Source organism: Barbus barbus, assembly GCF_936440315.1.
Source record: "Barbus barbus genome assembly, chromosome: 18".
Taxonomy (NCBI): Eukaryota; Metazoa; Chordata; class Actinopteri; order Cypriniformes; family Cyprinidae; genus Barbus; species Barbus barbus.
The window spans coordinates 29,035,982-29,061,221 of NC_136746.1; the positions used below are offsets into that span (position 1 = coordinate 29,035,982).

Here is a 25,240-nt window from a genome sequence, read left to right on the forward strand (position 1 = left end):
GCTGTTGTTCCTACTGAGCAACTCGAGTGTGTATCGCAAGGATATTTTGTTGAAGATGGTGTGTTGATGAGGAAGTGGAGACCATCAAATGCTGCTGCTGCTGACGAATGGCAGATTGTTAAGCAGGTAGTAGTTCCTCTCTCATATCGTCCTGAAATCCTGAGACTTGCGCATGACGGTCCGTTTGCCGGTCATTTGGGAGTGAATAAAACATATGATCGCGTGATTCGACATTTTTTTTGGCCTGGCTTAAAAAACGATGTCGCAAGTTATTGTCGAAGTTGTCATGTGTGTCAGAAGATTGGAAAACCGAACCAAATAATTCCACCTGCTCCATTACATCCAATTCCAGCTATGGGTGAACCATTTGAGCGTGTGATGGTTGACTGTGTCGGTCCCTTGCCTCGTACGAAGTCTGGTAATCAGTACCTATTAACCATAATGTGTACATCTACGCGTTTTCCGGAAGTAATTCCTTTGCGCAAAATTACTGCACCAGTGATTATGAAGTCACTTATCAAGTTTTTTTCACTATTTGGCCTTCCGCGTACTATTCAGTCAGATCAAGGTACGAATTTCATGTCTCGTGTTTTTAAACAGGCTCTGGATCAGTTGCATATTCAACACTGCACTTCTAGTTGTTACCATCCAGAAAGCCAAGGAGCACTCGAACGGTTCCACCAGACTTTAAAATCAATGCTTCGTGCGTTTTGTCTGGAGTTCCAGAAAGACTGGGATGAGGGCGTGCCTATGGTTATGTTTGCAGTGAGGGAGGTAGTGCAGGAGTCTTTGGGCTTCAGTCCGGCAGAGTTGGTGTTTGGACACACTGTTCGTGGCCCACTGAAGATGATCAAAGATCATTGGTCCAATGAGCCGAGTTCAAATAACGTCCTTGATTACGTTTCAGAGTTTCGTTTGAAACTGCACCGTGCATGTGAATTGGCCAAAACGAATTTGGAGATGTCGCAACAACGAATGAAAATACGTTTTGATCGCGGGGCTAAACTTCGTAGTTTTTCTCCCGGTGAAAAAGTGTTAGTGCTGTTGCCAGTACCCGGATCTGCACTACAAGCTCGTTACTATGGTCCATACCAGGTGAAAGAGAAGGTGAGTGAGCTTGACTATGTGATAATGACATCAGATAGGAAGAAGAAAACTCGTCTGTGTCATATTAACATGCTTAAGCCCTACTTTGAGAGACAGCCAGATCTGTCTGAACAGAAGTCGCCTGTGTTAATTGTCTCACCTACCGATTCTCCGGTGACTGAAGAACAGGTGCTGTCCAGTACTGAACCTTTGACCTGTCCATTGTCCTCCGTTTCTGATGGTGTTGCTGTTTTGACTACACTTGAGGAGGAGGATGTCAATTTTCCCTCTACAGAGTTGGTGGCAGGAAGGTTGAAAAATTCTGAGATAATTCAAAATCTTGAAGCGTTTCTTTCTCATTTGACTGTTACCGAACGCTTTGACGTGATTAATGTAATACGGACTTATGGAAGCTTGTTTTCTGATGTTCCTTCTCGTACTTCGCTCGTGGAACATGATATCGATGTTGGCGATTCATTGCCCATAAAACAACATGCGTATAGGGTTAGTCCTGAGAAGCGAGCTCAGTTGCAAAGAGAGGTCACCTTTATGCTTGAAAATGACATCGCTGAGCCAAGTTATAGCTCTTGGAGCTCACCCTGTTTGCTCGTAAAAAAATCTGATGGTACGTTTCGTTTTTGTACTGATTTTAGATGTGTTAATGCTATTACAAAATCAGATAGTTATCCTTTGCCTCGCATGGAAGATTGCGTAGATCGTGTCGGAAACGCGGCTTTCGTGACCAAGATCGATCTGCTCAAAGGTTATTGGCAGGTGCCTTTGACGGAGCGCGCAAAAGAGATCTCCGCGTTCGTTACACCTGACCATTTCCTTCGTTATACTGTGATGGCTTTCGGTTTACGCAACGCACCGGCAACCTTTCAAAGGTTGGTAAATCGTGTTATCGAGGGCATGCACAATGTTGAAGCATATCTGGATGATCTCGTTATATATAGCGCGTCTTGGCCAGAACACATCAAACAGCTTGATACATTGTTTGATCGTTTGTCTCGTGCTAATCTTACGGTTAACCTAGCGAAATGCGAATTTGGACGAGCTACGGTGACTTATTTGGGAAAGATTGTTGGGGGCGGGCAAGTTCGGCCTGTTGAGTCTAAGGTAGAGGCTATTACTCATTTTCCTGTGCCCACTACGCGCCGTGAGTTGCGTCGATTTCTGGGCATGGTTGGGTATTACAGGAATTTTTGTGTAAATTTTTCTGCCGTTGCTTCTCCCTTAACCGACCTCCTTAGTCCTAAAGTACCATTTAAATGGACAGAATCGTGTCAAATGAGTTTTGAGAAGATCAAAGCGCTTTTGGTTAATTCTCCTATCCTTTTTGCTCCTAATTTTTCATCTGCGTTTTTGCTTGCTGTTGATGCAAGTGATACAGGGGTGGGAGCTGTACTTCTCCAACGAGATCAGACTGGTGTTGAGCATCCTGTTTGCTATTTTTCACGAAAATTTAATAAACATCAGCGACGTTACTCCACCATTGAGAAGGAGGCGCTCGCTCTAGTCCTTGCGCTCCAACATTTCGACGTTTATGTGGGTTCTGTTTCGTATCCATTGATTGTCTATACCGATCACAACCCTTTAGTCTTCTTGAGCCGAATGAAAAACAATAACCAACGGTTGATGCGTTGGAGTTTGTTTTTGCAGACGTTCGAATTGGACATTCGGCATATTCGTGGTAAAGATAATGTTATTGCTGATGCTTTATCTCGTGTTTGATGGGAATAAATTGTATTTTCCTCCTTTATTCTTTCTTTTGAGGGGGGGAAAAGGTAAGATCTGTATTTTCTACAATTTATTCACTTAAGGGTGAGGGTGTTACGTGTATCTGTGTGACATTTATATTCTAAGCCCATAGGTGGTGTTGTGGTGAGTTTCCCATTCCACGAGAGTCGTGACGTCATCAAGGATTCCGGATAAATAGGCTGCAGGCGACAATGGCGTTGTCTCTCTTTTTGTGGCTCCGCTTCTCATTGTTTGCAAGCGTCTCTTTCATCGCCTCTTTGAGGCTATGTTGTTCTTTATGCTTAGGTTTAATTTGTGAGTTTGTGTTTTGATATGTGATATTCTTTCTTTAATCAGTTGCGGGTAGTTTATATTATTAGTTCACGTTTCGTTTATTTAGTAAGAACTGAGCGAGGGAAGCAGGTGTCCGGAAGACTCACCTATTCTTATTTTTATTTCGGGAGTCAGGTAAGAGTTTTGATTTGAGAATAGGGGTAGTTAGGAGTCTGTTTTCTTAGCTTTTCTACCCGTGAGCTGATTATCTTTTTCTTCGTTATTATTCCTTAAATTGTGTTATAAATATTCTTAGTGATTTGTTGTGTATTTTCTGGAGGTTTGAGTTGTATAATTTTAGTGAATTAAATAAGAGGCGTCTTGAAATTCACATCAGGTGTGTTGTGATTCTTTTTATATGTTCGGCCTGTGTCCTTTATTTTAATTGTTTAAAATAAACGAGCCTTAAAATGGTTACGGGCCGTAACAACGACATTAATAAAACTAGAAATATTTCCTTGGAAAAATAATTGAAATAAACTGAAATCAAATGAACTGAAGTACTAAAATTACTAACCCTGAAATAAAATTAAAGCTAAACAGAAATATATATATATATATATATATATATATATATATATATATATATATATATATATATATATATATATATCCCCCCAGAATATTAAAAATGACAAAATTTCACAACAATTTCAAAAATGAGAAAGTTTGCCTTGACAGCTAACTGAAATAAAATGACCAAAGTTAACATAGGAATAAAATATATTAAAATTAAATTGAAACATATAAAAACAGCTAAAAGTGACAGAAGTAGAAAACCTTTTTTAAACAAAATGAGAAATGGTCTTGGAAACTAACTGAAATAACTAAGTACTAAAATTGCTAAAGCCGACAGTGAAATACAAATAAATGAAGGCTAAACAGAAAAATAAATATATACATAAATAAATAAATAGAAGAATGACAAAAGAATGACATTAAATAACTAAAACTTTAGTTTTAAATTCAAATGAAAACTGAAAATATATAATAAACCTCATTCAAAACAGTAATAAATACTAAAACAGTGTCTAAGTAACAGTAAAAGAATCCTGCCCAACACAAACTGAAAGGTGATTAATAAAGCACTCACTCTCTCTCTCTTTCTTCTTCATGCGCTTGCGTCTCCTGTCGATGGAGGCCACCTCAGATTTGAGCAGGAGGTAGTGATTCCTGATGTCCTGCAGTTTTTCCTGAAGGAAAGCTATCCGCTCTAGACTGCTCATCTTCTCCAGGTCCGCTGGAGGGACAGGAGCGAAAGGCAATCAGCATCAAACATTCATTTCTTCTTATTGAGAATCTGTGGCCGTCTGTGGCACTTACACATCTGGAAGCTCCACTTGCTCCGGCCGTGGGAGTGCTCCGGATCGCCGTGTTTGTGGTACTTGTGGCCTGAGGGGGGCGTCCGGCTGGAGCACTTGGGAGGGATGGGTGTCTTCAGCTCGCTGCTGCTCTTGGATGAGGGGGATTTGGCAGTGCTCTCGCTCATACACTGGTCCTCACTGTCACTGCTGTGGGCTGCAGCGCCACCCGGAGGAGAGGAGAGGAGAGACAAACACTGATCGTCACAAACATCAAACCTCTTCACCAAAGCTCATATGTGACCCTGGACCACAAAACCAGTCATAAGGGTCAATTTTGTTCTTTAATTGAGATGTACACCATCTGAAAGCTGAATAAATAATCTTTCCATTGATGTATGGTTTGTTATGATAGGACAATATTTGACTTGAGATACAACTATTTGAAAATCTGGAATCTGAGGGTGCAAAAAAATCTAAATATTGAGAAAATCACCTTTAAATTTGTCCAAATGAAGTTCTTAGCAATGCATATTACTAATCAAAAAGTTTTGATATATTTACAGTAGGAAATTTACTAAATATCTTCAATGATTTTTAGCATAAAAGAAAAATCTATAATTTTGACCCATACAATGTATTGTTGGCTATTGCTACAAATATACCCCAGAGACTTAAGACTGCTTTTGTGCTCCAGGGTCACATTTATCCAAAGTGACTTACAAATGAGGACAATGGAAGCAATCAAAATCAACAAATGAACAATGATATGCAAGCGCTATGACAAGTCTCAGTTAGCCTAAGCAGGACACGTAGCAAGTGTTTATATATATATACATATATATAATAAATAAAAAGAAAACAGATAAAATAGAGCAACCCAGTGTTAGAGGAGTGTTTTTGTTAATTGTATAATAAATAAAAAGAAAACAAACAGATATAATACAAAAAGAATAGAGAAGCTAAAGTTAAAGGAAACAAGCAGTTAGTAAATGAATAGAGTGCAAGTCTAAAAGGGGCAAGTTATATTTGCCTTTATAATCACATAAAAATAGTTTCATACTGAATAAAAAACATATGCTTGAGTTTGATTTAAATAAGTCTTCAGTGTGTGTGAAAACAACAAAGCAAACTGGGGTTTATGCTAATAGTATTAAAGCTAATAATAAATAATTCAACTATTATTTTTACATTTTATAATTTAATTAAATAATTTGACTAAAATGCAATAATAATTAATAAAGAAATAATATTTTACATAATAAATGTAATAATTTATTAATATTTATAAATAAAAGAAGTGATAAATAAAACAAAAATATATCAAATATTTTAATTGTTGTTCTATTGTAGGCTATTTGTTGTTAAATTATTGAAATAATAAATTAAAACCACAGCTGGTACTTAAAGTAAATATTTTAGGTCAAACTCAATGGACTTCCTTCATTTTCAGGAACCACACATTCTATCAATGCAGTGAACGTGGAAAAACTGCACATATCAATTAGGGCTGCACTATTTGGGAATAGAAAAAAATATGATTCAATATGCAATCAAAATTAAGTTTACACATTTTCAGGTTGGCTGCACTTGTTTGTAGGCTAAATAATAATAATAAATGAACACTACTACAACATAAAAATATAAAAGTGACTAAATCAATTAGGAAATGCTATTATAGTAGTATTTCACTGCAAAAAAAAATTAATAAGTTACATTACAATTGTGAAATTCATTTACAAACATACTTTTTTCAGCTTCATTTTCAAACATTAAACCATCAAACTTTCATTTTGATGAAAAACCGGAGCCCTTAAACCTTCCCTTTTGTTGATAAGCATGTCTTATTACAGGTATGGGAAGATTATTGGCATGTTACGTTTCCAAATAATGCAGCCCTAATATTAATATTACATTACAAGAATCAAACCAAAACACAGTGTGAGACAGAAGTGTGCTGAGAGTTCACATTCATGTTCAGATACAGTGTGAATGCAAAGAGAACTAGACTCTTACTCCACACAGCTTATATCTGGGTACACTGAAAGTGGTTTGAGAGGACTTCAGTGTAAGAAAAGCAAACCTTGGGTATCTGTTTTTACTGGCAGCAGAGTGTGAGCAAACCATAACTTCATTTGTAGACAAAAGCTATCACTGAAAGTGAGTTACTGAAGTCAGTGAACTCCTACAGCTCTTCATCACAGGTGATTTACAGAATGATGCTACACTGCTGCAATACACACTCAAAACACTAAAGAAATGGATGTGCAGAGACACTTGAACACGCTCGCATCTCTGCAGGAATAAAAGACTGGCAATCTGGAAGGACTACAGAAGGACTGAATAACACAGGAGCTGCTTTTCATAGAAATAAAGCTCTTGAGCAATTGTGCTGAAGCTTATCAACGCTTCACTGACATCTAAAGCTCTTCAAGCAGATATCAATGTCCTGTTACCTGGTTTGCGGTTCTTCTTGGGATGTAAGCTCAGGTTTTTATGACTGCGCTTGTGTTTCTTTGATGCTCCGCCGCCTTGAGACTCCTTGTGCCGCTTCTGACTGGATGAGGCTGTGACACAGATGAGAACTCGGTGAGAAAATGCATTTCTTGGAATGATGATGATGATTATTATTATTAATTTTTTTAGATTTTAACTAGTCAAGGTTCAAATAATATTCACAACGCAATCTGTGAAACAAGCAGTTTTTACATTTAAAAACACGAGACTTACACACATTTGTTTTACCATGATGTACAAATATACAGGTGCTGGTCATAAAATTAGAATATCATGAAAAAGTTGATTTATTTCAGTAATACCATTCAAAAAGTGAAACTTGTATATTAGATTCATTCATTACACACAGACTGATATATTTCAAATGTTTATTTCCTTTCATTTTGATGATTATAACTGACAACCAATGAAAGTCCCAAATTCAGTATCTCAGAAAATTAGAATATCAATTAAGACCAATGCAAACAAAATGATTTTTAGAAATGTTGGCCAACTGAAAAGTATGAACATGAATAGTATGAGCATGTACAGCACTCAATATTTAGTTGGGGCTCCTTTGGCCTGGATTACTGCAGCAATGCGGCGTGGCATGGAGTCGATCAGTCTGTGGCCCTGCTCAGGTGTTAAGAGAGCCCATGTTGCTCTGATAGTGGCCTTCAGCTCTTCTGAATTGTTGGGTCTGGCGTATTGCATCTTCCTCTTCACAATACCCCATAGGTTTTCTATGGGGTTAAGGTCAGGCGAGTTTGCTGGCCAATCAAGAACAGGGATACCATGGTCCTTAAACCAGCTACTGGTAGCTTTGGCAGTGTGGGCAGGTGCCAAGTCCTGTTGGAAAATGAAATCTGCATCTCCATAAAGTTGGTCAGCAGCAGGAAGCATGAAGTGCTCTAAAATCTCCTGGTAGATGGCTGCGTTGACCTTGGACCTCAGAAAACACAATGGACCAACACCAGCAGATGACATGGCACCCCAAACCATCAATGACTGTGGAAACTTTACACTGGACCTCAAGCAACGTGGATTATGTGCCTCTCCTCTCTTCCTCCAGACTCTGGGACCTTGATTTCCAAAGGAAATGCAAAATTTACTTTCATCAGAGAACATAACTTTGGACACCTCAGCAGCAGTCCAGTCAAGACGCTTCTGACGCTGTCTCTTGTTCAAGAGTGGCTTGACACAAGGAATGCGACAGCTGAAACCCATGTCTTGCATACGTCTGTGCGTGGTGGTTCTTGAAGCACTGACTCCAGCTGCAGTCCACTCTTTGTGAATCTCCCCCACATTTTTGAATGTTTTTTTTTCACAATCCTCTCCAGGGTGCGGCTATCCTTATTGCTTGTACACTTTTTTCTACCACATCTTGTCCTTCCCTTCGCCCCTCTATTAATATGCTTGGACACAGAGCTCTGTGAACAGCCAGCCTCTTTAGCAATGACCTTTTGTGTCTTGCCCTCCTTGTCGTCTTTTGGACAACTGTCAAGCCAGCAGTCTTCTCCATGATCGTGTAGCCTACAGCAGGGGTTTTCAACCTTTTAGGACATGCGCCCCCCCCAAGTTTGTCTAATTTCACCAACAATGTCTAATTTTTTATTTTTTTTGTGGAAACTGATACATTTAATTTTTTTAGGATTCTTTGATGAATAGAAAGTTCAAAAGAAGAGCATTTATTTGAAATAGAAATCTTTTGTAACATTATAAATGTCTTTACTGTCACTTTTAAACTATTTAAAGTGCCACTATTATGTATTTTTGAAAATGAGCTTTCATGCAGTGTGTAACACAGCTCTAAGTGAATGAAAACATCCTGCCAAGTTTTAAATCTGAAAGTGCACCGTGTATAAAGTTATTGTCTCTCAAAAGAAAGAGTCGACTCTGAATCATTGAAACGAGTCGTTTTTAAAACGAACCCCAAGCCGTTTCATGTTGACGTCAAAATGAAACATTAGCATATTGCCCGCCCATTTGTTGGTCTTTTCAAGTTGGTCTGAATGAAAATGCAAATTCATTCTTTGCCACTAGGTGCCACTTTTGGAGCAGTAAAAATAGCTGTTTCCCCGGTAACGCTGTACACACAGCAGCACTGCGCTCACAAACACTGCTTTATCAGGCATTACAGGCCAGATGAAATGAAAATGAGACCAATCACCGCAGATTAGCGTCACGCAAAGGAAGGGTTTGGAAAAATAAATCGTTGAGCGAATCGTTTGGGAGTCATTGAGCAAGTAAGGTAAAAATAAATGCATATTATAAGACAATGAAAGTGTTTTTGACCTTGCATGCATGTCAACCTGTTATTGGTGACACCCAAAACCAAAATATAAACCTTTCATAACCCATAATGGGGCACTTTAATGCATCCTTGATAAATAAAAGCATAACTTTATAAAAAAGAAAAACTACATTTGAATGGTAGTGCATATCAAATCCCTACAGTACCTTCACAGACATATATATATATATATATATATATATATATATATATATATATATATATATATATATATATATATATATATATGACACATGCAACGTTACCTTAGAATTGGACCAAAACAAAACAATCTCTGAAGGTTTGGAAGCTTCAGAAACACGCATATGATGTAAGCCTGTGGTTCTCAAACCTGTCCTGGGGACCCCCAGCCACCACATATTTTGTATGTCTCTCTCATAGCACTGGAGATTCTCACAGATTCTACTAACGAGCTGATGAGTTGAATCAGGTGTGTTAAATGAGGGAGACATACAAAATATGCTGTGGTTGGTGGTCCCCAGGACAGGTTTGAGAACCACTGATGTAGGCGACAGTACGTACCTTTATTTTTCAGCTCACTCTCCTGCTGGCTGCAGCTGCTTAGCGTGAGGCTACAGTTGCTGTTACTGTTGCAGGACAGGTTTCCATCGAAGGCCTTGGAAGGGGAACCTGCCCCCTCCTCTTGAGGAATCTCCTGGATTTCTCCACCCAAGCTCTCCACCTCCACCGTGCTGCTGTCGGACTCGCTGCGCACCCCCGCCTGCTCCTCCATCAGAGCTCCTGTCGGTAAAGAGACGGCTGGAGGACTGGCGGGCGGCACGGCAGGTGGCGAAGGCGCTCGGACCTCAGCGAGTCCTTCGCCCACGGCGGGCGACTCCGGCGTAGTCGGAGGCGTGTTGAGGACCGAATTGGTGCCGCTGCTTGGATGCTCCTGCAGCTTGTCCTCGGCGATCTCTTCATCCCGGGCGGGTTCGACGCAGGGCTCGTCCGGAGCCGTTATGGCGGGTGGAGGCGAGTTAGCCGCCTCGGTATCAGAGTCCGAAAACAGCTCCTTCAGGGTCTTCTTGGGCCATTGAACTTGGATACTGGACCACACGTCCTTCTGGCCTTTGGTACGACAGCCAGGCGACCTTTCTTCAATCCCTGTGGATATTTTGGCTCTTTTCTCCGGGATCTCCCAGAATCCCGAACGCCCTCTTTTATTCTTCTCCTTCACTCCGTTGTATTTCTTTGAAGGGGAGCCCTTGGTTTTGGGATTTCCTCTTGGTTCATCCTTGGTTTGTGGTTCTGTTGGAGGATCTGCTTCGTCTTCAGAGCTGCTACATGATTGAGCGCCTCTATCCTCCACCGGGCCTCGTTCTTCTAACTTTTTGGGCGAACTACTTGGCATCCAATCGCCTCCTCTGCTGCTTCTAGTTTTGCCTTTCGCTGGGCTTTTCAATGCGCGTTCACCTTGACCTTCTGCCTTTTTTCTTCTGCTGCCAGATCCTTCGAGCTCCACCTCAAACTGGCCCTTTCTTTTGTCCATTTCGGGGCCGTCCTGGATGCTCGGCTCCTCGTCTGCGACCGCGGGAGCTTTGAAGGCTTCAGACGGGCTTCTGCTCTCCCAGTGCTGTGGCGTACGCGGTTGCTCTGGAAGACCTGCTTTCCGAAGACTCGCTCGAGCTCCTGGATGATCCTCTTCGTCGTGATCAGCGTCTCCATCGTCTTCTCGCTCACTGTCATCTGTGGAGCTTTCAGAGACTGTGGGAAACAGAGGGATGGCACTAAATCATTAACTCTTCTCCAGTGCTAAATTAGACAATTGAAACTCCAGTTTCCCACACCTTTTGGTCAATGGATTTTATTTTCATTTTTAAAATAAAAAGTTATTTTATTTTAGTATCACTGATATACTATTATAGTTTTTGTTAATATTTTGAAATACATTGTATTTTAATAAGGTTTTAATTATTTATTATTATTATTATTATTAATTTTCATTTATTTTAGTACTTCAACTTAAAAAAAGAGAAACAACTATAATGACAACCAATAATAATTCATTTTATTTCAGTTTATGTTTATTTTATTGCATGTGATAGAAATCCAACATTTTCTAGTTGATGAAACTGCATATACTAACGTCCAAAAGTGTGGGGTCTTTTTTAAAACATTTTTAAAAGAAGTCTCTTCTGCTCACCAAGGATGCATTTGTTTGATCAGAAAACAGTAAAACAGAAATATTGTGAACTATTTTTACAGCTGTTTTCCATGTGAATATGTTGTAAAATGTATTTTATTTCTGTGATCAAAGCTGTATTTTCAGCATCATTACTCCAGTCTTCAGTGTCACATGATCCTTTAGAAATCATTCTAATATACTGATTTGCTGTTCAAGAAAACAATTGTTATTTATTATCATGCTGATTCATATTTTTTTGTGGAAATCATGATACTTTTTTAGTATAGAAAGTTTATTTGAAATCAAAATATTTTGCAACATTATAAATGTCTTTACATTCACTTGATCAATTATGCGTCCTTGCAGAATAAAAGTATTAATTTTCCTAAAAAATTATCTTACATAAAGAATCTTACATGTCATGTCTTTAGTGTCGGTCTTAAAGGTGCTGTATGTAGGACTGACAAATTCAAAATATTGGAGAGGGGTTTTTTCACCCAGCTCCTCCTCAGACTTGATGCACACGCAGGTTGCCAGATTAATGACACCAACAGAAAGGAGCGCACATGACGATGAATGAATTAAATACGCTGTGTTTTCTGCGAACCGGCAACCCGGGGTGCCGAAGTACAATTGGGTAAACTGGCAGTGGGCGGGTTTCACAAACCATAACAAACACAGACATTCCGGGCCAGAACACACATTTTCAAAGGAGAATAGCTGACTGTAGCACTGTTTCTCAGATAAACAAGTATGCTAACTTAGCATGTTTCTTAAATATCTGCAAACATATTATATTTTTATGCTTTAGTATTGTCAAAATCCTACATACAGCACCTTTAATTAATTTAAAGCATCCTTGCTTATTTAAAGTATTAATTTCTTTTTTTTTTTAAATGATTGAATGGAATGGAATTGAACGGTGGTGTAAAAAATAAATAAATAAACAAATAAATGAGACTTTAAAAAAAAAAATGTTCAAGTTACTGGTCCCTGGCCGGTCGATCGGTGCATCTCTAATCACAGTGACACTCTTTAGGAAGTCAAATTACTAACGACTGTCGTATAGTGACTCTGAGCACAAGGAAGCATTTCAGCATTGAAAAAGTGCACACTTCACCTTCAAGTAAGACTTGTAATTAAGCAGTGTGAATATAAAGGTACCTGGGAGGCCGTTGAGAATGGATGTGATCTCAATGGGCTTGATGGGCATCTGCTGGCCTTTATCACCATACTCCTCCATTGTGGAGAAAGCATCACTGTTTGGTTTGGACAATCGGTTGAGGCGATTTCTGGATGAAGGAAGATCCTCTCTGTCTGTCAGTCTCTCTATTCGGTCTCTTTCTCGTTCTGCTTTATTCTGTGATTAAACAAAAACAGCAAATTAACATTGCAACCTCTCTAAATATGAATATGCATACAGAATACACTACAGTTCAAAAATTTGGAGTCAGCAAGATTTTTTTAGGAATTAATACTTATATTCAGCAAGGATGCATTAAATTGATCAAACCACAAATATATGCTGTTCCTTGAACTTCCTGTTCAAAGTAATATCAAAAATGATCATGGTTTCCACAAAAATATAAAATATTCAGGAGCAAACCTGTTTTCAACATTGTTAATAATCAGAAATGTTTGTTGATCAGTAAATCAGTATATTAGAATGATTTCTGAAGATCATGTGACACTGAAGACTGGAGAAATGATGCTGAAAATACAGCTTTGGATCACAGGAATAAATTACATTTTACAATATATTACAACAGAAAACAGTTATTTCAACTTATAAAAATATTTCAGAATTTTTTAACTGTATTATTGATTAAATAAATGCAGCCTTGGTGACGATAAGACACATTTTAAAATATTCATAGAGTCTTACAGACCGCTAACTTTTAAGTAATCTGTAGAAAAAAAATAAAATAAATCTCCTTAAGGAAATCAGACTGTACCTTTATTTTTTTGCGGTGCTTTATTTTAGGGACGTTCTTATTGGCTGGTCTGACAATCTTGTCAGCTTTGATCCACTCGTCATACCTGTTAAGAGAGACAGATTGGTCAACATTTACTAAATAATACGGCTCCAAAATTCACAAAACTTTCTATTTTGTTGCAATTGCGAGATGCAATGTACAAATAATGAGATATTACATTGCACAAGTCACAACTGCAAGATATAAAGTCACAATCAAGAGAACAAAAGCACCATAAACATAAAACGATGCGAAAGAGACAACATGACTAGTGTAAAGCACCAAAGCTGCAACAAGGTCTTTTTTTGTCAGAAATGAGCTTCAGCATCAGAAATTCACACAACACACACTCAAATCCAAGTCTGAGAAGAAAAACCTGAGTATGTGATGATGACATGCCCTAGTTTAAAGGTTTGTTCATACTGACAGCAATGGCAAAGCAACCATAATCATTCCTGTTCAATGAGAGTTGGAAGGAAAAAAACATACACTCAGAACTGAAATGAAGAAGATTGTGTACTTCAGTTTCATAAGGCAACTGCCCTTGAGATGAATGGGAATGCTAACGGATCGAAGCCTGAGTTCACGTGATCCACCTCAAGGCAATCCTCAGTACAAATTTCTACAAGTGTGAACGTACTTTCATGCTCCATACGTCTCTGATCATCCTCTCAGATGCAGAAAAGAAGTCAAAAAGTCTTTAACGTGTCAAGTTTCAAATGCACACCTGACTTGTTTCTATAAACCACCCAGAAACATTCTTCACCTGCTTCAAAGATGACGATAAGAGGCTGTATCAGTCTATCACTAAGCTGAACATTTTCTACAAGACGACACATGAAACTAGAAAGCACCTCCTCAATCTGGCAAGGATGGAAACCAAGTCGCAAAGTACCAGTTTGATATTATAAATGCTTAGGAAGAACTAACTGCAAAAAAGTTTTCCAGGTTAGTGCATCAAATCTCTGAAAGGAACTTAGTAGTAAACGAAATATCGGTGAGCAGAAGTGCTTTTGGACTTAGATCTGTGAAACAATCAGTATTTATTACTTTTGGATGGGGAGAAAGTATTATTTAAACACATTTCCAGCTGTGGTCAGTCCCTTGATGTGTCCATACAGCGCAGCAGCAATGATGTATTTTTGTAGGCCGACATCAACCTGGTTCCACTGACAGAAACCCAATAGGATTTTTCACTGGCTCTTGGATTATTGCAGAAAATACCAACAAGAGTTTGATTCTTGCGCATTTTGCTCATGCTAATCTTCACAAATGAACAAATTTTGAAGCCTCAACACAATCAGCAGAAGTAAAAAGCTAAACGTAGGCTATAAACGAACAACACCATAGTCACATGACGTCAACAACACCACCATTGAGTTTCGACAACTCTCTTTATTTATAAACCCAAGTAAATGAGTTTTCCCGTTCATTTAATGATGTTTAATGTCCCTGACAACGTCTGTAGTGCCGTTTAACCACTTGTTAGTTCTGTAAAATCTTCTAAAAAGCTAAAAACCTCACAAGGTGGCATCGAATGGAGTGGCCTTATTTCAGACATTTAACCAAAAACCCTTTGATTTTGAGTCAATGGAAATGAAGTGCTAAAATGTTTGTTTTGGGGTTTTGGCCAACAAAAACAATGTGAAAAAAACCTTGAGATTATGTTCACGACAAACCTTATATCAGGAATTTAAAAAACAACTGACTTCAAGATGATGCTATTGGCAGTGCTAAAAAACACTTTTTTGGGTTTTGGCCTTCAAAAACATGAAAATATCTTGGAGCTTGTGTTCACCACTAACCTTATTTCAGACATTTTGCCAAAAACCCATTCAAAAAACCCCCATTGACTTCAGGACGATGCATCCAGAAGTGCTAAAATCCCTTGTTTCCGGGTTTTGGCTTACAAAAACAATGTGAACATGTCTTTTGTTCACCACTGGCCTTATTTCAGACATTTTAACCAAAAATCCATTCAAAAATCCACTGACTCCATTGCAATGCAAATGGAAGAGCTAAAAAGCTTGATTCTGGGTTTAGCCAACAACAACTCTCAATCCCTGCAGACTTTCTAACTCCAGTACCATAATCTGATCGGGGCTACCAGGTTTTTCGTAAATGCAAACAGATTAGGCGTGAGTTCCCAGGGTCCTGCCTTACCTGACGTTCCAGCCACAGTAGTGCACCAGGTAGAGCACCTCTCCCCCCTCCAGGTCTGACTCTTTCACAGTGGCTTCGTACGTCTTCTGATTGCGGCCTCGCCCATACCTCACCTGCACCTTCATCCCAGGAGGGTAACACTCAAACTCCTCCCCTTCCTCCCACTCCTGACTGCTGACATCCCTGCAAGAAAGACAATTCAGTACTTCCTGTTTCCTGGCCCTACACTTCTCCCCGACAGCCCTCCCCAAAAAAACCCTCCCCAAAGTGAGCTTGCTATCTCAGCCTAGTGCTTATGAAATCTAATTATCCTCATCTTTCCCTGTCGGATAAGTCTAGCAATCCTCCTGATAGGATGAGATTATCGGAGGAAGACATTATGGGGTCATCAGCCGGCTGTCTGAACCTCAACCTGGAATATACTGAGTACTACTGCCTGTTTAAAAGGAATATTTCACCCAAAATTGAATCTTCTGTCATCACTTACTCACCCTCATGCTTTATTTCTTATGTGGAACATGTCAGAAGTTTTCCAAGCTGTTCTTTTCTGTATAATGAAAGCATATGGTGACCAGTAGCTGTCAAGCTCCAAGAAGTACTGAAATAAACTAAAGTGCTCCATACAATCTGTGCACTACATCCATGTATTCTGAAGCCAATGTATACTATGTTGTTATTTACTTTCCACACTTTAAATGCCCAAAACTAAAGTCAGAATAAGGGCTGCAGTAAATAACCAAACACCATCTTTGCTCATAGGTAATGGACTTTGTTAAAATCTGAACTGAAAGCATCCTGTGACAAATTAATATATATATATAAATATAAATATATAGCAAGAATATGATACAAAAGGAAATAAATACTTGGATATTACAGAAATATATTTATATAAATGTATTATTATTGACAATTAAACATTATTAATATAATTAATATTAATATGAATATTAATACAGTGGTGGCCAAAATGTTTATTGTACTTTCACTAGTACTTTCAGCAGCTAAAAAATAGTTTCAAGTCAGTTATTTCTATCTTTTGCTGTAGTGTGTCAGTAGGAAATATCAGTTTACATTTACAAACATTCATTTTGCCATTAATTGTAATAATCCATTATTAATAATCCAATGAATGTTTGGAAATGTAAACTGATATTTCCTACTGACACTGACTTGAAACCATTTTTAGCTGCTGAAAGTACTAGTGTTCTAATCATTTTGTCCACCACTGTCTATTAAACTAATAAAATACTATTATTATTTATAAAAATAAAACAATATATATCAAATAAAAATTATTATTATTCTTAACTACTTTAAGTAAATAATTGTATACTAATTAAACATCTTATAGTACATATAGTATCTACATATACATATAGTATCCAGTTATTTAATGTATTATAAAAATGTTTTTTAAATATATTATCAAATAATTTTTTTTTTACAATTAATAAATAATTGTACACAAGTGACACTTCTACATTTTTTATATACAAAATATATAGATGTTTCACTATTACCTAATTATGTATTGTTGCAAATATACATAATATAAAAAATATATATAAAAAATTGATAACTGGAGACTGGTGAAACATCTATAATAATACCATGAAATATTATCAATTAATATGCTGCTTGCAAAAAGTGCACTTTTAACTGGCCATAAATGAAAAAGATGCATTTTGGTGTAGTTACAGCATCTACTAGTAGGGACTAACTATTCATGCTAAAAGCCTCAATAATCATAAAGACCTTAAAATGACCTTCATGGTGTTTTTTGGAGCTTGACAGCCTGCGGTCACTATATGAACAAGCAGCATGAACATTCTGCTAAACGTCTCCTGTAGTGTCCCACGGAAGGAAGTCAGTCATATGGCTTTGGACCAACATGAGGGTGAGTAAATGAGGTTTCTAACCTTAAAGATATTTCAAATGTGACTTTGAACTTGAGTTCAGGATGTGCGCGTGTGACAGGGAAAGGGTCAGAGTGCTGCGAGAGGCACAGCGAAGCTCAGCAAGGGGCAAATCACAAACACGTTAGAGAGCAGAGAGGAAGCCACGCTAGACAGTTAGCACACTGAACCCTACCGCTCCGCTGTGTGTAATGACTACATAGTGTGGATAGCACTACCGAGAGACAACCCTGGTTAGTTAGCAGCAGACAACTCAACTAGTGATGCAACAACTGAGCTGGGACTAGGCAGGACCCTGGTTCCATAGTTATTTGACTCACTCTGAGCAAAACAATACAGAAAATGGAGGGGGGAAGCATCATTGGAAAACCACCACTGCAGGATGATCTTTGAGACGGTGGCAAAAAGCATCTACGAAGACCAGCTAATTTAAGAAGACTGGATTAGTAAGGCAAGTTTAATCTCAAAAGGCATTCAAGTCGAGTCAATGCAACCAGATTTAATTTACAAACTAAAGACCAGCAGTAGAGGAGGGAATCGTTAGAAAATTGAATGGTTGTGATTCCATTTTGGTTCTGGTTTCTTAAAGTAGTAGTTCACTCAAAAATGAAAATGTGCTCACTCTCTGGCCATCCAAGATCAGGATGAGTTTGTTCCTCCATCAGATTTGGAGAAATGCAGCATTGCATCACTGTCTCAGCAATGGATGCTCTGCAGTGAATGGGTGCCGTCAGAATGAGAGTCCAAACAACTGATAAAAACATCACAATAATCCACACCACTCCAGTTCATCAGTTATCATCTTGAGAACACAAAAGCTAAAACAGATCCATCATAAACGCATTTTTAACTAATCAAGCTTCCTCCAGTGTAAAGGTGGTCTGATCTGAACAAGGAGAGAAATCTGCACAGATCAAGCAGCGTTTACAAGCCAAAACAGCTCTAAATGAATATGTGACGTGAGAGACAACAGAAGATGGACTTTTCCACTGGTGGAAGCATTATTATAGATTATGGACTCGTATTTTGCAAAGAAGCAATGGTTTGAAGTTAAAAACGTCTTGATGGATTTTGTTTCAGCTTTTGTCTTCTCCAGATGTTAACTGATGGACTGGAGTGGTGTGGATTATTGTGATGTTTTTATCAGCTGTTTGGACTCTCATTCTGACGGCACCCATTCACTGCAGAGCATCCACTGGTGAGCAAATGATGCAATGCTACATTTCTCCAAATCTGATGAAGAAACAAACTCATATACATCTCGGATGATCTGAGGGTGAGGACATTTTTAGCAAATCTTTATTTTAGGGTGAACTATCCCTTTAATGATTTCATGATTCTGTTAGTACTGTTGAGTTAGTTCAGAGTTCATCGTGACTAAACACCTGCAAGTGAGTAAGCCATTAAAACAATCAATTCTATAGCTTATAAGATGAAGAACCATTTATGAGACAATAATAGAATAGTCTTATATAATTCCATTACACTCTTAAAAATAAAAGCTCTTTATTGGCATCGATGGTTCCATGAAGAACTTTGAAAGTGTTCAAAGATTATTAAAATGTTCTTCACACTAAGAAAAAAAGTTTCTTTTAAGAATTCACTGGAAGGTTCTTTGGGGAACCATAAATGGTTCTTCTGTGGCTTTGCTGCAGAAACCTCCTTTGGAACCTTTATTTTTAAGAGTGTTTTCTTCTTTTTTGGAGAATAGAACAGCTTCTCGATTCCCAACCCTAACCAAACACAAATCTCCACATGATCTCAGCATCAGGGTCAGTTTTCATCCACAGAACATCTCACAACATCACAGCAGAACACTAAAGGCATATGAGAGAGCAGAAAGCGTCAGGAAACACTTTAAACAGTGAAGGGCAGCAGTGGTAGAGCTCAACTAGTCAGTCCATCGCTTCAAAGTCACACCTGAATCGTGAAAAACAAAACCTAAAACACCCAAATCCCAGATTTGACTAGAAAACAGTGAACGCAAAAACAGTGCCGGAATAATTCAGATTCAACCTCCGGTTCTACTGACTTTTGGAGAAATGTAGTCAGTTACATCAATTTTTTTTTCTAAGAAATTAATACTTTTATTCATCAAGGATGCATTAAATTGATCTAAAGTGACAGTAAAGGCGTTTATAATATTACAAAAACTGTCTATTTCAAATAAATGCTGTTCTTTTCGACTTTCTATTCATCAAAGAATCCTGAAAAATAAAATGTATCATGGTTTCCACAAAAATAATAATAATCAGAAATGATTAATATTTTAATCAGAAATCTTTGAACAGCAAATCAGTATATTAGAATGATTTCTGAAGGATCATGTGACACTGAAGACTGGAGTAATGATGCTGAAAATACAGCTTTGATCTCAGAAATAAATTACTATTTTAAAATATATTAAATCACAAAACAGTTTTTTTATATTTCAGAATTTTTACTGTATTTTTGATCACATAAACGCAGCCTTCGTTCAACTGGTAAAAGTCTTATCTACCAGGTTTTGAAACTGTAATATGTTATATTCTATAACAAAAGTTACAGAAACTTCACAGGAATTGAGTCACATGATACAGATAATTTAAATAACTATTTCAAACAGACAGATGAAAAATAAATTGTCCAGCGCAACGGAAAATAAGAACTGAGGTTTGATGCATTTTCAAGGTAAAACAACCTGCCATTGAAAAAATAAGAGAGAGAGAAAGCAAGCAAGCAACAAAGAGCAAAGAGCAAATGCTTCAGCCAACATGCAGTTTCATAAAGACCGTCATGCTTGGCTTCAACGTCTCATCCGTCCGCTCACGCCAGAGAAAATCCACAAATAAAATCAGTGAGGTCACACAATTAAGTGCTTTCATGATCAATCGATGATTCCATCCCTAACAACAACTCTGAGCCACACAGCAAAAATACTGCCTGAACAAAGTCGAAGAGCAGCTCTCACTTTTTTTGTACTTCTCTCACTCAATCTTCCTTAGTTTTGTCTTCTGTAGAGCTGCTTATAGCTAAATTGAACTTGTTGCATAATTGATGAACTTTACAGTTATTGAACTGAATTGAGCTGAATATTGCTTTTAGAGCTTCTTCACAGCAGAATCTGAATTTGCCTCATATTTGAAGTACTTTGCATCAGTTTATTTCAGCAAAGCCACTTCGAAACGATCTGCATTCCTCTCATCTGTTTTTTCTGCACTACCAAAATCTGCAACATGGGCTCATTGGAAATGCATGCCTCTACCAACATTTCTGCAAAACAAAACAAAAAAACCTCCTTTTCACACAAAGTGTGATTTGGAGGTCCACAGATTCAATTAATAAAGCCTAATTTTGCACAATTACTTGACTCATTATGTTATGAATTCAAAACCATTTTAATATCCTGCGCGATTTGAAAACTGATGCATCTGAAGGTTAGCGTCACATATCCAGCTTCATATGCATGAGTTTTCTAGTTCAGTAGGTTTGCTCGGTTGCTGAAGAGCTTCGGTATGAACCCTGTGAAACTACGGTTCAACAAAACAACTCAAATCCGCACAAGGAAGCTAAAATAGCACGGGTGCGTCAACAAATGCATTTTTATATCACTTTTGCATTTGTTAAAACTACCGGGTAGGTTTAGGGTTGGGGATATTTCCAACACGATAGAGCATTAACTTTTAGTGACATTCCCCGGATATTTGAATTATGAACCACCGCAATACATATCTGAAGCAACGGAATACAAACACAGCAATACGAGCCTATCTCAGCGTAACAAAAACATGCCAGGGTCGCGTATTGATCCTGGGTTTTAGCACCACAAAACGTGCAGTAGGGTACGCAATAACGGTGCTGCAGAAATGTATTTAGAGGCATGTATTTCGAATGAGCCTGGGTTGAAAATCTCTGTCTTGCACTGATCTCATTTTTGTCTCCGTTTCTCTCGTTCCCATGATGATCTCCTTCTGAGTAGGCTGTCAAACTGGCTGAAAAACTAAATATTATCAATATCCAAATTACATTCGAATTTAAAAGGCTTAAACAATAAAAAAAACAGCATCATGTAAGTATGTATAGTTTAATACAAAGGACCGAAAACCAAATCACAAAGAGTACCTTTTCATTTAAAAACATGAGATGCAGTGGGATGGGGAAAAACCGCCATAAAGTCTCGAGACATGATTTTAAAAGTTGAACTTACATTAATTTTACATAGCTTTCTAAACATGCGGCTCTCTCGTGTGAGACATGAGTGCAACGGTGATAGATGTTGCATTTTCTAGAGGGACATTATCTTCTCTGCACTGATGTTCTCTTTTTCCGCAATATTTTGAGTGAAAAATATTAAAAAGCAACGACATCTACATCGTCATTGCATCTTGTGTGCCACTGATAAGGCTGCCTGACGCACATCTAAAACTAAAATGCAATGTTTTTGCATTCGAATGTGGATTTTTATTTAAAATTTGACGAATATTAGAAATTCCAATTTTTGGTTGACAGCCCTACTTCAGAGATCCACATGCACTGATGCTCAGACAGGAAGCACTGAAGCTCAGACAGGAAGTGAGGAGGGTTTAGGCTGCACCTACCCTGACAGATCTTTGTTGTCGGGTTCCTCACACGGTTCTTCCATCATGCTCTCAGTGACGGGACTCTGCGCTGTCGGGATGTACTCTTTGGGCTCCTCTTTCGTATCGTTCTCCTCTTCATCAGCGTGGTTATCTTCCTCCTCATTTACGCTGCTGATGTCCGCTTTATCTTCACACGGTGCTGTGGATTCTGCGTTCTCCTCCTGAGATCAAATAACACGTCATTCTCACCCATATGTTCTTGAAATTAGTATTTTGTGACCCTAATTAAACTCTGCCTTAGCTACATTTGTAAATGCTTTTTTTTGTTTCAGCAGCTTGTGTCGGGAAAAAAAGCATGACTTATAAATATACATGAGGTCAGACGATCCTGCTGAGAGACTAAATAAAAAGCTGAAGATACTAGCTGTGCTTCAAAAGCAATAGAAGTGTACTGCTTACTGCACAGTATGTAGTGTATACTGCTTATAGCAGCTTTGTAACTGTGAAAAATGACTTAGTTACATGATAAAGCTGTCACACTATAAATGATCAAATGAACATACATAATACAAAAAACAGAAATACTGTTACTGATCACATTAATAAAAAAAACAGCTACTGATCACATTAAATGAACACTAAATGCATTTTGTCAAGCTACACAGTCAATACACTAAAAAATAAAAAAACATTATATATATACACTATATTGCCAAAAGTATTGGCACCCCTTCTAATGAACATGTTTGACTACTTTAGTAATTTCCATGAGTACAAATCTTAATGTTTAAGCATATAATGATATTCTAGTGAATTGTGTGCTTCTAATTTTATAGCAACAGTTTGGACAGAACCCTTTTCTATTCTAACATGACAGTGCCTCTGTGTATAAGACACGGTTTGGTGATGAGTTTTTGGTTCAAGGACTGCATATAAAGTCACACCAGAGCTGTTCAGCTGGGTTTCTGCAGACCAGTCAAGTTCTTCCACACTGACTCAATCAATCATGTCTTTTTGAACCGTGTCTTACACACAGAGACACTGTCATGTTAGAATAGAAAAGGGTTCTGTCCAAACTGTTGCTATAAAATTAGAAGCACACAATTCACTAGAATATCATTATATCATGTCATGAGCGGTGTGTTTAGTTTGCCGTATCAGACACACAGAGCCGATGCTTCAGTACCTTGACCACATGCTGCGTGCTGGAGGTCTCTGCTTCTTTGAGGGCTTTCTGTTCTTCTCCTGCGCTGGATGCACTTAAAAAGACAGCGTTTCCGCCGCTGGCCGTTTCCTCTGTGTTCACCTCACTCTTTGAGCTCGTCTTCTCAGCCGTCTTATATGGCAGATCCATGCGGAAGGTGATTCCCGTGGAGGCACAGTAGTCCTCAAAGCCATACAGATACCTGCAGGAGGTTCAACAACACAGATTACCACGTCAGATGATGCTGATCCATGGTATCAGATGGTAAAACTATTGACAACTTATCATCACTGCACCTTTAACCTAATTGCTGACAGGTATATTAAAAATAAATTGACCAGAAAGGTCTTCAGGTGATCTGATCCAAATTGAGCAATTTAATAAAAAATAAAAAATAAAAAAAATGAGCATGAAACTTTGAAATGCTGGTGGTCCTATAGGCTTTGAGTGAGGCAGCGTTATTTTAGTATTATTTATATACTATTGCAGTTTTTATTAATGTTTTGAAATGGTTTCTATACTTTTATAATTTCAGTTTTAATTTTTATTTTTTACATTTAGTAATTGACTTTCACTTTTCTCATTTTATTATTAGTGTTATTTTTTACATGCTATATATATATTTATTTACTTTATGCGCAATTTTATACTTTTTAAATAGCTTTTTTATGTTTTCATTGTATGTCCATTTAGTAATTAGTCGAACTAAACGAAGCTAAGAAGTTTGCTGCTCTGGCAAATAACTGTACTTAAGGTTTCATCTAATATATATATATATATATATATATATATATATATATATATATATATATATATATATATATATATATATATATATATATATATATTTTTTTTTTTTTTTTTTTTTCATAATTTTTATTATCTTTTTTAACTATGTCCAGTTAGTAATTAATGCTTCTTAAACTAAACAAGTTTATCATAAAAAATGATAAATTTAGCTTTGGAAAATAACTAAACTGAAGTTTTTCATTAAATATTTATAGTTTATTTAATTTAAGCTTTAGTTCAATTAACAAATTTTTTTTAATAGTTGTAGGAAACATCAACAACAACCCTCGATAGAAGATGTATGCCACATTTTGGTTCTGCGCTAAGAGACAGAACAGGTGCATTCAGTGCTTGTTCTTCTCAAACGTTTTGCAATGAGCAGCTCACGGTTTGCTCTCACTGTCATCAGGGGCTTACGAAGGACGTACGTACTTTCTGTAGGCACATTTGACGTTGTAACCGGCTGCGGAGTTGAGCACGGGGATGCCCAGATCCTGATACACCTGCTTCCAGACAGATCCGCTCTCGATCTGAAACACAGGGAGGAACACGAGTCAAAGCTAACGCAGACGGAGCAGCAGACTGTGTCAAATAAAATAAAACTCACGTTGTCAAATCCTCCGAGCTTATGCACCAGCCTGTAGAGTTTAAAAAGGTTCAGATTCCTGTAGCCCAGCACCGGTCGCTTATTGATAGGAGTTCCTGAGCAGAACAGTAAAGAAAGCTCTTAAACATTAATGCATACGGCAGATGCTTTATACAAAGTGACTCGTGTTGCATTCAAGATATTGCACTCCTCTCACCTCTAGAATTTGTTATTGTTAACTAAAAAAATAATACTGAACTACAGTAACACTGCTCACCTCTATCCTCCATAAATTTGTAAAGCTGCTGCAGGAAGTTGTCCTTCTCTTCTGGGAATGGCTCTACTTCCTCCTGCAACACAGAGAGTTGGGTGTCATTCAAAGGTGCCTTTAAAATAACTAGTTAGCTACACTACAAGCGACTAACCAATAGTAGTTATCTACACTGAAGCTATTTAAGAGGACAATATCTTTACAAATATAGACTTCTGTTCAAAAGGTTAATGGTAAGAAAGATTGAATGGTTTTGAAAGAAGTCTCTTCTGCTCACCAAGGCTGCATTTATTTGATCAAAAATAGAGTAAAAATTGTGACATTTTTAGCTGTTTTCTATGTGAATATATAGTCAAATGTAATTTATTTCTGTGATCA

General features: G+C 37.8%; 1 protein-coding gene across 2 annotated transcripts in view; it reads right to left on the reverse strand.

Annotated features, from left to right (window-relative positions):
- LOC306884584 (AT-rich interactive domain-containing protein 4B-like) overlaps window positions 1-25,240 on the reverse strand; it is a 79,750-nt gene that overhangs the window by 3,814 nt on the left and 50,696 nt on the right. Inside the window, exons 12-23 of one of the 2 annotated variants that reach the window (XM_079440566.1) lie at window positions 24,869-24,941; window positions 24,613-24,707; window positions 24,438-24,535; window positions 23,199-23,418; window positions 22,031-22,233; window positions 15,535-15,717; window positions 13,351-13,435; window positions 12,560-12,755; window positions 9,793-10,974; window positions 6,917-7,027; window positions 4,483-4,677; window positions 4,253-4,399 (exon numbers count right to left, since the gene is read on the reverse strand). In XM_079440566.1, coding sequence (XP_079296692.1) covers window positions 4,253-4,399; window positions 4,483-4,677; window positions 6,917-7,027; window positions 9,793-10,974; window positions 12,560-12,755; window positions 13,351-13,435; window positions 15,535-15,717; window positions 22,031-22,233; window positions 23,199-23,418; window positions 24,438-24,535; window positions 24,613-24,707; window positions 24,869-24,941 — 2,788 coding nt within the window. The remainder of the gene's footprint in view (window positions 1-4,252; window positions 4,400-4,482; window positions 4,678-6,916; window positions 7,028-9,792; window positions 10,975-12,559; window positions 12,756-13,350; window positions 13,436-15,534; window positions 15,718-22,030; window positions 22,234-23,198; window positions 23,419-24,437; window positions 24,536-24,612; window positions 24,708-24,868; window positions 24,942-25,240) is intronic. The other variant, XM_079440567.1, reaches the window with a different exon arrangement.